Source organism: Vanacampus margaritifer, chromosome 10 (assembly GCF_051991255.1).
Source record: "Vanacampus margaritifer isolate UIUO_Vmar chromosome 10, RoL_Vmar_1.0, whole genome shotgun sequence".
Classification (NCBI taxonomy): domain Eukaryota; kingdom Metazoa; phylum Chordata; class Actinopteri; order Syngnathiformes; family Syngnathidae; genus Vanacampus; species Vanacampus margaritifer.
In genome coordinates, this window is record NC_135441.1 from 6,587,461 (window position 1) to 6,601,769 (window position 14,309).

At 37.0% G+C, this 14,309-nt stretch overlaps 1 protein-coding gene across 1 annotated transcript; it reads left to right on the plus strand.

Annotated features, from left to right (window-relative positions):
- Positions 1 to 12,136: 12,136 nt before the first annotated feature.
- On the plus strand, positions 12,137 to 14,102 carry nkx2.5 (NK2 homeobox 5). Its single transcript, XM_077578340.1, has 2 exons — positions 12,137 to 12,473; positions 13,483 to 14,102. The coding sequence occupies exons 1-2, from the start codon at positions 12,137 to 12,139 to the stop codon at positions 14,100 to 14,102; spliced, it is 957 nt and encodes a 318-aa protein (XP_077434466.1).
- Positions 14,103 to 14,309: the final 207 nt, after the last annotated feature.

A 14,309-nucleotide genomic window follows, 5' to 3' on the forward strand; every position in this document is an offset into this window, starting at 1 on the left:
TTTTCATGCATGCCAGATCCACCACACCAGCATCTACCGAAACTCAGACACAATCTGCTTCTTCCTCAGGTCATTGAATCAGTGGAGGCTGGTGTCTGTGGATCTCACTCTGCTTCGTCTGTCCTTCCTACCTTTCCTCAGTCTCTCCTTTGGGCCCTTGAGGTCTCCCTGATTCGTTGGAATTCAGATGTCTCTGGGGTTGGTGAAGGACTCTGGTTGGTGGCCTGGTGGGTGATGTCTGGACGGTGCTGGACTTCACTTTCCTTTCTTTTCTTTGGTCCTTCTTCGGGTCTCCTGACGGCCCCACGACTCTGGCTGGATTCTGAAGTGTTCGGTTTAGGTGAACGGTATGGGATTTTTTAATAGGTTTTAGGTGCACTAATGAATACACGCACGCACGCACACACACACGCACAAACACACACCCACATACAAAAAAAAAAAAGGAGAGATGATGACATGTCAAATGAACAATACTGAGCTCTCCAGAAAAAATAGAAAGAAAAAAAAGAAATGCATTTGATGGTCCAGTAGAACAGTAATTCCTATGAGCCTAATTGTAGTGAAGCAAATGTCATGCCACAAGGGCCTTTCTTTGACATGCGTAGAAAGGAACCAACCTCAACCGCACATTTGAAACAAAGTAGACTTAAAAGAATGTCGATTTTCTGGAGTGAGATAAAACTGGTGTTGGAAGTTCTAGATATACCGGAAGTTTGAAAGCAGGTTCCGATACAAATCCACCCGTAACTGTTCCTCAATTGTAACACAGAGATCCATCTACCACATCAATCGAAATTGATGTCAATCTGACTTTAGGCTCCCATCCATCAACAAGCGACACATTCTAGAAATAAATTTGAGTTTGTTACACCCCGTAAAGAAATTCTTCAATTTTAGTCATGGCAGGTAAAATCAAGTCAGAACCCAAGTTAGTCCTCAAGAATGATCTCCTCTTGAGATAGCAGAAGAAGGTCTGAAGGACAAATCAAACCTCCAGTACCCTCATCAAAACAGTCCTAATTTTTCTTGAACTTTATTGAAATCACCAAATTGCTGAGGATAATGCTGAGCCAGGATGTGACGCTGGAAATGACAATCAGACAACACAAATAAGAGCAATATTGCTCATTATTAGCTTTACATTTTTTTGTCCTGCTCATAAAAAAAGATAAATAAAAAAAGATAAATATATAGTAAAAAAAAAATCTTTGTGTGTTAACATTTTTATTTATTTATGTAGCTATACACTATTTGTCCTGCTCATCAAAAAATATATATATATATAGTAAAAAAAATACAAAAATCTTTGTGTGTTATACAGTATATTTTAATTTATTTATATAGCTTTACACTAATTGTTCTGCTCATAAAAAGATAAATAAATAAATAAATAATATATAGTAAAAAAAAATCTTTATGTGTTAACATTTTTATTTATTTATATAGCTTTACACTAATTGTCCTGCTCATAAAAAAAATAATAAATAAAGATAAATAATATAAAGTAAAAAAAATAATAATGTTTGTGTGTTAACATTTTCATTTATTTATATAGCTTTACACTAATTGTCCTGCTCATAAAATGATAAATAAATAAAGATAAATAATATATAGTAAAAAAAAAAAAAGTTTGTGTGTTAACATTTTCATTTATTTATATAGCTTTACACTAATTGTCCTGCTCATAAAAACATAAATAAATAAAGATAAATAATATATAGTATAAAAAAACTTTGTGTGTTAACATTTTTATTTATTTATATAGCTATACACTATTTGTCCTGCTCTTCAAAAAAGATAAATATATAGTAAAAAAGTAAAATTAAATTAAACATCTTCGTGTGTTATATATTTTTCTTCAAGAAAAGTGTGGCAATCCCAATTCAGGGCCATACCCTTGGACCCTCAAATGACCAATGGTGAAAACATTGCCTGTACTTGTAGTACGTTGATGTCAATTTGACTCTGGATCAGATTACTTATTAGTACTTCTTATGTGTGTTGTTGTTGTTTCAGAATGTGAGCAGTAGAAATTGTTAAAACTAAAAAATGTCCTGTAAAAACATATTTTCCCTAAAATGTTAACTTGTATGACCTAAGGGGCATTCTGCTTTAGTTATAATTCCTGGTTGCAAATCCTGCTTGCATATGTCAACAGTTGTTCGGTTTATCCATTGAAGTCCATTCATCAGCTCACAACCTACAGTGCAGTATCCTACTGCTGACCCCAGACGTCAGCTGCAGGAAGGCGTAGACAAAACTAAAGCAGATGCCGGGTGAAAGTCATCCTGTCCTCTCCCCAAGGGGGTCAAAACAACACCTTGGACTCGCCAGCGTCCGTGTGAAGTCTTGCCAAACTCTGACCATGACCTGGCAAGTGTGTGAAAAGCATCTATGAAGAAGATGCTGCTGGCTGCATTGCACACAAAACAAATCTTGCACAGACAGATGGCACTTGACATCGCTGTCACACTCCATTTTCTCTTACAACCTGACTCCAGATCAGTGGATGCTTTAAGTTACAGTAGTGCAATGTGATAAATGATACGCTTGGCTGACTTGGGGGTGACCTTTGCTGCAACAAGATAGGTGTGAATCGAGGTTATGAACTTTAGGGGCGCTCTGGCCCGAATCACAACATTACAGCATTATAAAGAAAATACTAATATTCATTTTGAAAAATACGGAAGAGGATTAGGGCCAGTTGAGAGGGGAAAAAATTGTTAGCAAGATACTCACTTTATTCTCAGAATTCTGACTTTAAAGTGAGATTTCTCACTTTATTCTCACTTTGATCACAGAATGAATTCTCACTTTATTCTCAGAATTCTCACTTTAAAGTATCTCATAATTCAGATTTTAAAGTGCAAATTCTCACTTTAATCTCAGAATTCTGACTTTAATGAGAGAATTCTGACTTTAATCTCAGAATTCAGATTTTGAAGTGCAAATTCTGCCTTTAATCTCAGAATTCTGATTTTAAAGTGCGAATCCTCACATTAATCTTAGAATTCTGACTTTAAAGTTAAAATTCTCACTTTAAAGTGAGAATAATAGCAGCACTAAAAAAGTCAGAATTCTGAGATTAAAGTGAATTTTTTTTTACTTTAAAATCAGAATTCTGAGATTAAAGTGAGAATTCGCAATTTAAAGTCAGAATTCTCTCTTTAAAGTCAGAATTCTGAGATTAAAGTCAGAATTCTCTCTTTAAAGTCAGAATTCTGAGTTTAAAGTGAGAATTTTAACTTTAAAGTCAGAATTCTAAGATTAATGTGAGAATTCGCACTTTAAAATCAGAATTCTGAGATTAAAGTCAGAATTTGCACTTCAAAATCTGAATTCTGAGATTAAAGTCAGAATTCTCTCTTTAAAGTCAGAATTCTCTCTTTAAAGTCAGAATTTGCACTTTAAAATCTGAATTATGAGATTAATGTGAGAATTCGCACTTTAAAAGCAGAATTCTGACTTTAAAGTGAGAATTCTGACTTTAAAGTCAGAATTCTGAAAATAAAGTCAGAATCCGGCCCCAAAAAATGTTTCTCTCTTCACTGGCCATTATCCTCTTTCGTAGAAAAAGGCAGAAATACAGAAAATGAATATACAATGTGTTGCTTGGAACACTCTAAATTAATTTAAGACTTAAGATGAAATATTTTTGGCTGATGATGTTTCCATTAGATGAACATAAAATCTGCTTCCTGTTTTAGCTGAAAGATGCCATTTCATTTGATTTTCTGTGCCTATCTTCTGGATAGGAACCACTATTTCTTCATCTTTGATGCAGAAATGCAGTCTTTGGTTTAGAAGGGCTTTTGAGTGGTGTCTGCCATCTAGTGGTGAACACTGTTATTACAACTTAAAACTGATCAACTCCAATAAATGTTTTTATTTCCCCCAAATTAATCGAGGGCCAATCCGAGTGTGGACATGGGCTGCTTGCAGTTGTCCATCCTTGATATATTATTCCAGGTGAGAATATAGTGAAAAACATTACGTTATCTACTAACCGGGCAGGACCCCCTTCCACCTTTGTTGACAGATATTTTACAGAACAAAAAATATATATATAATGAAGGTGTTGAATGGTCCTCCCAAAAATACTTGAGTCTTCCCAATTTTCCCTGTACCAGACCAATGGGCCATAAAAAGACAATTTTAGAAAATAATATGTATAAAATGCATTCAAATTATGATCGTTATTAATTGTCAATAATGTTTTGGTAGGGATGCTGAAATGCTTGAGCAACCCTCTTTTTTTTCTTCTTTATTTTGAACATGTAAACAAAACAAGACTAATAATGATAATAATAATAATAATAAGAACAATTAAGAAACAAACTGAAATTTAAGATATAATAAAAGCATAATAGGCACTTTAACATGCTCGAAAGGGGGTAGAAGGAAGTACAGATTTATCTAGTCCTACCGCTTACAAAAGATCCTACATCTTTTATATTAACATATAGTACTCATATTAAAACAAAAGACAAAAACAAAACAGGAAACTGTACGTGATACAACTATACAACACTTTCAATATATATAGATATAAATAATATAAAATAGTATACAATAGTTCTAAACTGTTAATGGATAAGTAAGATTCTACTATTTAAACGTTATAGGATATTGTACATCAGTATTATGATAAATGTCAATACTATGTTACAACAATATCATATTGCTTTCTAAACAACACATCGCTGGCACTCACACATCAGCAACAGCACCCTTAAAGTAAGGGTTCAAATAATACAGCTATCCAACTCTTATTACATTTTACAGCTAGCACAGCAGTAGTGAACGGCATGTTTTGCTGAGTGAGTCCTGGCATTTGCCACCACTTGGTGGCAGTGTAGCTCAAATTGGAGAATTGACAGGCTTAGAGACTCAGTAAAGAACAAATAATGTCATGAAATTCCATTTTTCACTAACAATCTCTGTATTTTCTGCTTAGAAACATGAATCTGGCACTCATTTGCAAAGATATCAATAATTTTTACGGCAATCTGTAAATAATTGCCCCTGGAAAGACCCTTTTTCGATGCCACCCACTGTCAAATCACTAAGCGCCTACCCTCTTAATGGCGCCATCTGCTGGACAAGATGAATACTGTCATACTGGACAGTGGAACAAACTAAGTGACGAAAGGCAAGGGGGGCGAATGACAATACGTATTTACCACATCACATCTGAGAAAGTATCATACGATACGAGGATATGATTGATGACTTTAACCGTTCTAAGACAAGATGGGCAACATTTATCAACTGGGGCAAATTGCCACTGGCTGGAAACTCATGCAATTCCTGACGGCCAATCCTTTCCAAGTGTCAGGTGTCTGATCACCCCTTTCATTCCACCTTTGATGGCCGTCATGGGACGCAATAATTCCTTGTAAGTGGCTTTCTCGTCATTAGCAATTTTAGGCACGCGACACATCATGATGATCGCATGACTGTCCAAAATGGCCGATACTTAAAGCTACTGAACGTAGAATATTCCATTTCAAATCGCTACTGCCACCTGCTGATGAAAAATGAAACTGCACATACCGTTCTTCACATACACACCACACACATTACGTCAAATCCGCAGACAGGGCACGTGAAATTCTAACCCGATTCCAGTCTGAAAACTATTGGCCAGAGGCTTGCAGGAGTACCCACTGTAAACAGCTAAAGTGTTAATCTACTAATTAGAAGGCATTTCAGTCATAAATGGTCAAATAAAAAGCTTAGTGTAATTATTTTTTTTTTTTTTAAGTTCCATATCGCAGCTTTAATGTACTTAATGCACAAATATTTATAAAAAAGTGCTATAAAATCATAATAGCTCAACATAAATTGACAATTTTTTCAGGGAAGAGTTTAAATGAACCATTTCACAGAATAGCTGGTTAGTTTTTCATAAATCTTGTATTCTTTTAAAAACATATTTCCACTTATTAATGATCTAAACTTTCTTTCTGGATAATCAACTTTTTTTTTTTAAATGAAATTTAAATTGTGCTTAGCAGCACATTATTTTCCTCTTGAGACAAATCTCGCCCCATAGATTTTGGAATGACCTGCCATTAAACATTTGGCAACCTCCCCAAACCTGACTCGGCATGAGGCTCAGCATTATTTTAGTGTTTTATGGTGGCTGCTGTATTTGTGTTCTTAATTTATTAATATTTATTTTATTTACTTACCTACTTGCTATTTATGATTTACTTATTCACTTGCACATATTTATTCATTCTTTTGTGCTATTTTGTTTTACCTGGCTTTATTTTATGGCTATTTTACTCCATGTACACTTTGTATGCAGCGCTGGCTGTTTTATAAAATTATTAAAATGCAAAATTATTAAAGTGATCACTAGGCACGACAACTGTGTCAGACTGTCAGCATCAAAGTGTGCAGTCATCTTAGGTCAATAAAACTGCCTTTAAAAAAATAATCTGATGGCTCTCGCTGCAGCCGCTAACACTATTAGTGCGCCAACGCTGTTAGCCGCCCTAAACGCTAGCAACCGGCACCATGCAATACACTATCATCGCAATTAAGGCTTTTTTTAAGCACCCTTAATTGGCGATTAAACATGATTTCGGGACGAAGTTATGTTGACATTGGTCGCAATAGTTTATGCCGGCAATATGGACAGCCGACACACGTTCTGCAAGACGAGTCAATGCTAAATACAAGCGTTCCAATTAAGGCATTGCGCTGCACACATTATTTGATAAGGTCAAGTTTATTTTGAAGTTGGCCTTCTAGCCGCATTGGTGGCGTGTTGCCGGACAATGTGTCAAATATTCCCTACAATGTAAACTGTTTACTTGGCTGTAAAATCAGGAGATTAGCGGGAGAAATGACTGATCGAGAGAAAGGTTTGAAATTCGGGAGTCTCCCGCCTGAATCGGGAGAGTTGGCAAGTATGACAAAGGCGAAAAGGAAAAACGTTTGTTCTCATCTCTCACTTCCTTGTTTTCAACCAATCACGCATCAGTCAGTCAGGCCACTGACCAACCCAATTCCTGAAAGAATACTGATGTTTTGCTATATAAACCAACTGTTTTGTAACTATACAGTATATATCACAATAGACAACTTGGCCCTTGCCCCCAGCCATTTTCACTGAAGTAAGCCCCTTCTCTCCCGGCTGTTTTACTGCATTTTGACTGCTTTTGTAAGGCCTACAGAATATTGTGTTTGTTTGCTATAAAAACATACATTCTACCAAAATAAAAATTTGAGTCCCATCATCAGGAGAAAAAAAAAGTATTTTGATATCTGTTTCTGTTTTGCAGCAATTAGCATTAGAATATAGCTGCGTTTCATCATTATTCACAAATTTGTTTAGAAATGTGACTAAATTAGCTTGTTTTCAACATGGCCCTGGTTGATCTCTTACAGTCTGCTGCCACCTGCTGGCCGCTTTTGTAATAACTACCATTCTTCAAGCGTCCCTCTTATGGTTTGGTTTATGGTTTTAATGAACATATAAACATAAATAAAACACATTACAAGTCTGAACTATAAATTGAAGTAAAAAAAAAGAAGAAAACAAGAATAGGAAGAAGGAAAAGAGTTTATATGTTCAAAGGGGGTAGGAGGAAGTCAAAAACGTATCTAGTCTTACCCCTTATTCGTTTTATGTTGATAAAATTATAAGGTTAATGTATTTCAACAAAAGGAAATGTGTAAACCTAATCACATATACAAGCGCACTTTAACATACTTACATTTGACAGCGACATATGTACATAAAATTCATAGACATTTACCATAATACATTTATGAATCATATCATACTCACATATACAATTTTCATTACACTCATACCGATACATCCAAAGAAATTACAGCATATATACAATTTTAACAGCTCATGTCTGATTTAAGTAATTGTTTTAAACTTTGCTTTTAAACATTTTTTTTAATTCAGAAAGTGACTGACAACTTTTCAGGTCAGTTCCAAAATTATTCCACAAATTAATACCTTTTACAGAAACACACCTTTGTTTAATATTTGTTCTTGTTTTATTTTTTTTGTAGACACTTGTACCCCTATGTTATGAGGACTTTCTCTAATTTCAAACAGCTTCTGAGTACTGTGGCAGAGTAGATTCTTGTGTACTTTACATTATTTGTGCTGTTTTAAATTCAACTAAGTCATGAAATGTCATTGTATTTGATTTAATAAACAGAGAATGAGTTGGTTCTGTACATTTTGATCGATTAATAATTCTTATGGCTCTTTATTGCAGTTTGAAAACCGGATCGGTATTTGTTTTATATGTATTTCCCCAAATTTCCACACAATATGTCAGATACGGCAATAATAATGCACAATATAATGTGTATAATGATTTCTTATTCAGGACATCCTTAGTTTTAGAGAGTATCCCTATAATGTTTTACATTTTCATTTTGACATTATTGATGTGTGACTTCCAATAGTTTTTTCATCAATAACTACTCCAAGAATTTTTTTTTCATCCACTCTTTCTATTTCAATTGAATTTACCATAATTTTGACCTGTTGTGTGGTTTGTCTAGTACCAAAAACTATAAACCTTGTTTTATTTAAGCTTAGTGATAATTTGTTCATATCAAACCAATTTTTTTATGTGTTTAATTCATACTCCACAGTAGTCAAAAGCTGCCTCTGGTTCTCTCCTTAACAGCAGAGAGTTGTGTCATCCGCGAATAAGACACTTTTGAATATTTTTAAGACACAACAGATATAATTTACAGTATATACAATATAAATAATTTGGGGCCTAGCACAGACCCTTGGGTAATCATGAGTAATCTTCAAGTGTTTTGATTGTATATTGTTAAACTGTAAGTACTGATATCTATTGTCCAATATCTATTATCTTCAGTTCAGAGGCTGCATCAAAGCCTTCTGTATGCTCTAGCATAAAAAAATAAATAAAAATTAAACATAAAAACGCATAAATACGTCTTTGAGAGCACGGTATTATTTCAATTACAACATATTTATACGTTTTTGGGGAGCAAATGAAATAAAGCCCTATTGAATGACATATTGATTATTCTTCATTTCTTCTGTCTTAGAGTGTACCTCTAGCAACATAATTTGTTGTATTTGTTACAAATTATCCTTCAATACCTTAAAAAAAAAACGTATTACCTGGAACACATATTGGCAATGTAAACCTATATTTTCTATGTGTACAAATTACTTGAGTATATAGATAATTCTATTTAGTTTATCGTGGGCAGTCTGGGATTTATGTATTTATTGAACCATATTAGTTCCCAAATTTATATTTGTTGATTGGGTCCGTTTGTTGTCTATATTGTAAATTGATTAATTTAATGGGCTGCTCATTCTCAAATGTGTGACGGTCTCTTGGGGTAAAATGGAAGTAAATAACAATGAAATTGCACCACATCGGTCCCAAACGACACCATGCCCACTGGGCATCTGCCCTTCATGCCAGATGGCCAGTCCAGCCTGACCAAATGCCCCACGCAGGCACACACACAAGCACACACAGGAAGTTTTTAAGCAAGCTTATCTGCATCTTTATCTGGGCTGGAGATGTGCTGCAGAAAGACAGGTCAAAGGGGACGAACGAAGCATTAAGGATATGAAACACATGCCAGACGTTCCATTTACAGTCGCTACAACAGTTTACAAGGCATAAAGGTTTGATTTTGTCCACGTCTCAAACGGATGCAGGCTGTGCACTTTCGGCACTTTGGACGAGGGAAAATGTGGGTTTACTCTCTTGGGCCAATTATTAGGACAGTGTTGACTCTCAGTGCGCCTCGGAAGGATTCCACGTCCATTCATCAGCTGCGGAGGCGCACAAATAGTCTTTAAAAACTATAAACACCGTCCAGGTCGGAGCCAGGGGGACCCATTTAGCCCGTGGCTGTGCTAAACGCTGCAGATAAAACAAACGATAATACTGTCTGTCTCCTCGCAAAGTCTCCACTGGCATTAAGCAGCTTCGTGCACGACACACACACACACACACACACACACAGACGCACATACTATTTACGCGTCATTGCACACAATTTGCGCTAATAGCTAATTTGCGCATAGCTTGTGACTTCTCGCATCAATTCACAGTTTGGACTTTTTATTGGTTACAATTGATTCAAATTAATTTTAAATAATCGATTATCTCATCTGATATGATTTGATTAAGCTATAAAAAAGTTGTTATTTTTTTTTAAATAGTGCAATAAGCACATTTTCGCAACGATAACGAGCGGCATTCAGTGATTATGCAATAATTAACAGCCCATAAGACAAATATAAGTCGACCTACAGTACTTGCACAAGAAGCATATAAAAATTATTTAAAAAATTAAATAGAAAAAGGAATAGCCTACCTTTCACTCCTATATTTTTTTTCACTGCAAACAAAAAATGTTGACTGGATGGACGGTTCATCTTTTTATTCATATTGTGGTAGCATGCATAAATAAATAAATAAAGGTAAAGTGTCCAAACACTTAATTTTCATGTGCCTGATGTGAATAAATACTGGTTTTGTTAAAACAAACAAACAAATAAATAAAGTATGTTACAGACATAGGCAACAATAAATATCGCAATAAGTTATAGGTGATTGAAAAACGATCAGATAATCTGACTTCGACAGGGGAAATACATAATCAGTACAGTATATCTTAATGTATATTGTGATATATCCATGCACTGTACTTTCATTATTATTATTTTTAGATGGGAAAAAATCATCACAATAAGCTATGGTACCACCCCTAGTTAAAAGCAAGCCAGAGGCAATTAAATTGGGGGCGGATTGGAGATTTAAATTGAGGGTGTCACATATAGCACTTCTGTGCAGGCTTCTGGCAGTGTGGGTGGGAGTGGGTGGTTGCGTGTGTGCGTGCGTGTGTGTGTGTGTGTCCAGGTTTGTTGTCGTCTGTTATCACGTCCAGATAAGGCCGACAGTGGCTCCAGCATCTCTCGGAGACAGACAGCGGAGTGTGTTGCTCCTGGTTTCAGGTTCCGTGTTCAAACCTTTTGTCTGCTCAATTTCTTGACCTCTTGGCTGTTCCATTTCCTCGTCCACGATGAGCGACGAGATGACACTCAAAGTGTGTAGGCGCGACAAACCTTTAGTCTCGTTGACGCGAGAAAAAAATCGTCAATGTCGTTGCAAATGTTTTTATAGCCTATTGATTTTTTTAGCACATATACTTCCGGTCCCATTTAGCCCTAAATTAACCATTTGGTCATGCGCCTATAGGGAAAAAATAATACATCACTCAAAGGCAGTGTAGAACCCTGAGATATTTCGCAGCATGAGCGAAAACTAAATAAAGATAGTAATTAAAACGCTGTAATTACATAGCGTATAGGCCGTATGTGTTGTTTTATTTTGTTGTGCATTATGCAGCCATGATGTTGGCTTCATCAGACTTTAAGAGTACGCGTTCGTAAGTCGGAATGCGACGTATTGTAGTATATAGGCTATGATCATGCAGGTGCTAAACCAAGAATTGAGATTTAGGGGAACGATTCATTCATCATATGTCATGTCGGACTTGGCTAGCCTAATTTGATTAGGCCTACTTTTATTTAATCTGATCTATTTTTATTTTTGCTATGGGAAGGAGACATATTGCAAACAGTTGTCAGTGAAGCATAGCCCTTTGTCACAATTTTAATAATCAACAACAATTGGGGAATGAATATTGGTGTCATTGCTAGGCAGAATCCTTATTTGGGATACCATTAGCATTTGTCTGATGAGTGGAGCAGTTTAGTGCAATGAGTTTCACCTCGTTTGCAGTGGATGACCAGGCAGGGCCCAACATGTGTCAGACCTCAATCGTGTCAGTTGCAAGTACACCACAGGGACCATACTGGGAAGGTCCCGCACGGCCCACTCCCACAATCTCCGTGCGTCATTACGCACGAAAACAAGCGAGCGAGCGAGCGAGCGAGAGAGGGGCCAAGAAAAAAGTGTCTGCATTTGTCGTTCAACATGACTGAAGACTTCACTGAAGACCAGTGTGTGGTGTAGGCCTACCAAAGAAATACTTCAATCTGGTAAACATTGCCAGGAAGAAGAAGGACTTATCGTCTTGTTGCTTCTGCATGACAGTTTAATAGTTGCTGGCGATGTTTCCGAGCCCCAGCATGTCCACCCCCTTCTCCGTCAAGGATATATTAAACCTGGAACACAGCCATGAGCTCATGTCTTCTTTGGAGCTTTCTTCTCGCATGGATTGCTGCAGCGCGCCCACCATCACCTCCAGCCCAACCAGCTCCTGCTGCATGCTGGGCCGTCTCAAGCACGAGCCTCCTGCAAGGGACATGTCCACGGGGGTCCCGCTCTTTGACGAGGACCTCCACCATCAGGACCCCAAATTCGCCACAGCCATTTACGGAAAGCCGATTACGCACATGGACGTGGTGAAGGAGGGAGCGTCGGGCCTGCAGGGCAAACATGCAAAAGGTGAGTTCGTCATTGAAAGAAAGAAAGAAAGAAAGAAAGAAAGAAAGAAAGAAAGAAAGAAAGAAAGAAAGAAAGAAAGAAAGAAAGAAAGAAAGAAAGAAAGAAAGAAAGAAAGAAAGAAAGAAAGAAAGAAAGAAAGAAAGAAAGAAAGAAACAAACAAACAAACAAAGAAAGAAACAAAGAAAAGGATATGTTGCATATAAAACAATTAAGGGTACAGTTTAATAAGACCTTTGATGCATTTCCCCCAAGTTTACTCTTGGTAGGCTACTTTAAAGGAGAAATTACGGATTGTAGGTATATTTTCACAAAAAGTGTCATACAAGCTTTGCAATTCCCAATATTCATTAAAAAAAAAACTGTAGGATACAGTGAAAATACATTTAGCCTATCATTTACCCTACAAAGTAACTAACGTATATCGGGCAATTTGCTGGAAAAAATATACAATTCTGTGGGTGGGGACCACTACAAAATTATCATTGCAAAAATGTTTTCGGCATTAGGGACAAAAAGAAAACAAAAAACAAACAAACAAAAACAAGTGTGTGACACCATGACAGCAAGCGCATCGGCTCATTTTAAGATTAAAATTTAATTATCCCCAAAGATTTAGACAATAATAATAATGACAATAATAATAATAATAATTATCATCATCATAATGAACACGAACACATTTTATTATTTTGATAGGATAAGCCAAAAATCTCAACAATACAACGCAGTTACAAGCGGGGAAATTAGAAAATAGACAAATTACATGTGCAAATTTTTTTTTTTTTTGTCAACTATAATGCCAACAATTATTATTATTATTATTGGCCTATATTTCGTGTGTTTAGTTTCTTACCCAAGATTAGGCAATGCATCCACAAAGGCAGTTTATTTATTTCTTATTACAATTATTCATTTATTCTACGAACTTATTTTGTGGTTGTTGTCATTACTGGCAGCATCTATAGATATTGTTGACAAACAACATTTTGTTTTGTCTTTTTTAATTAGAGGAGTTGAGTCCTCGGGCCGAAGCCGCAGACGACAGGAAAGCCGACGATCCGAGCCGCCCGAAGGCCCGCAGACGCCGGAAGCCGCGGATCCTCTTCTCCCAGGCGCAGGTGTATGAGCTGGAGCGCCGCTTCAAGCAGCAGCGGTACCTGTCCGCCCCGGAGAGAGACCACCTAGCCGGGGTCCTCAAACTCACCCCGACGCAGGTGAAGATCTGGTTCCAGAACCGAAGGTACAAGTGCAAGCGGCAGAGGCAGGACCAGAGCCTGGAGATGGTGTCCCTGCCTCCGCCGCCGCCCAGGAGGGTGTCGGTGCCGGTGCTGGTGCGGGACGGCAAGCCTTGCGTGGCGGCCGAGCCCAGCCCCTGCAACCCGCCCTACTGCGTGGCCCACGTCAACCACTTCGCCTACAACAACTATCCGCAGTTTAGCGGCTACGCCAACAGCGCCTGCGGCACAAACTACGCGTGCAGTTATCCCGCAGCCGCCGTGCAAACAGGGTCGTCCACCAATGGAAATTACGTGAACTTTGGCGTGCATGGGGAGCTCAACAACGTGCAGCCCAACTTTCCTTGCACCTCCAACGGCGGAACCTCACTTCACGGCATTAGGACTTGGTAATTGGTTAAGTAACGCGCATTAGTATTTTTAGAACTGGGTCAAAACGTTTATGTGTTTGAATATTTAACGGTGCTTGTTTTTGACACAAAATATTGTTATAGGTTTTTGTGGCATGAGAAACATTAGTAATAAATAAATAAAATAAATGAATAAAATAAAATGTGATACTTGTCAATTTGGGAAGTTTGTGAAATCGTTATGTAAGGA

Excerpts from the sequence above, each read along its gene's own strand:
- nkx2.5 (XM_077578340.1), top strand. The coding sequence starts at position 12,137 with ATGTTTCCGAGCCCCAGCATGTCCACCCCCTTCTCCGTCAAGGATATA. Across the intron at positions 12,474-13,482 it reads GCAGGGCAAACATGCAAAAG|AGGAGTTGAGTCCTCGGGCC; the intron begins GTGAGTTCGTCA and ends TTTTTTAATTAG.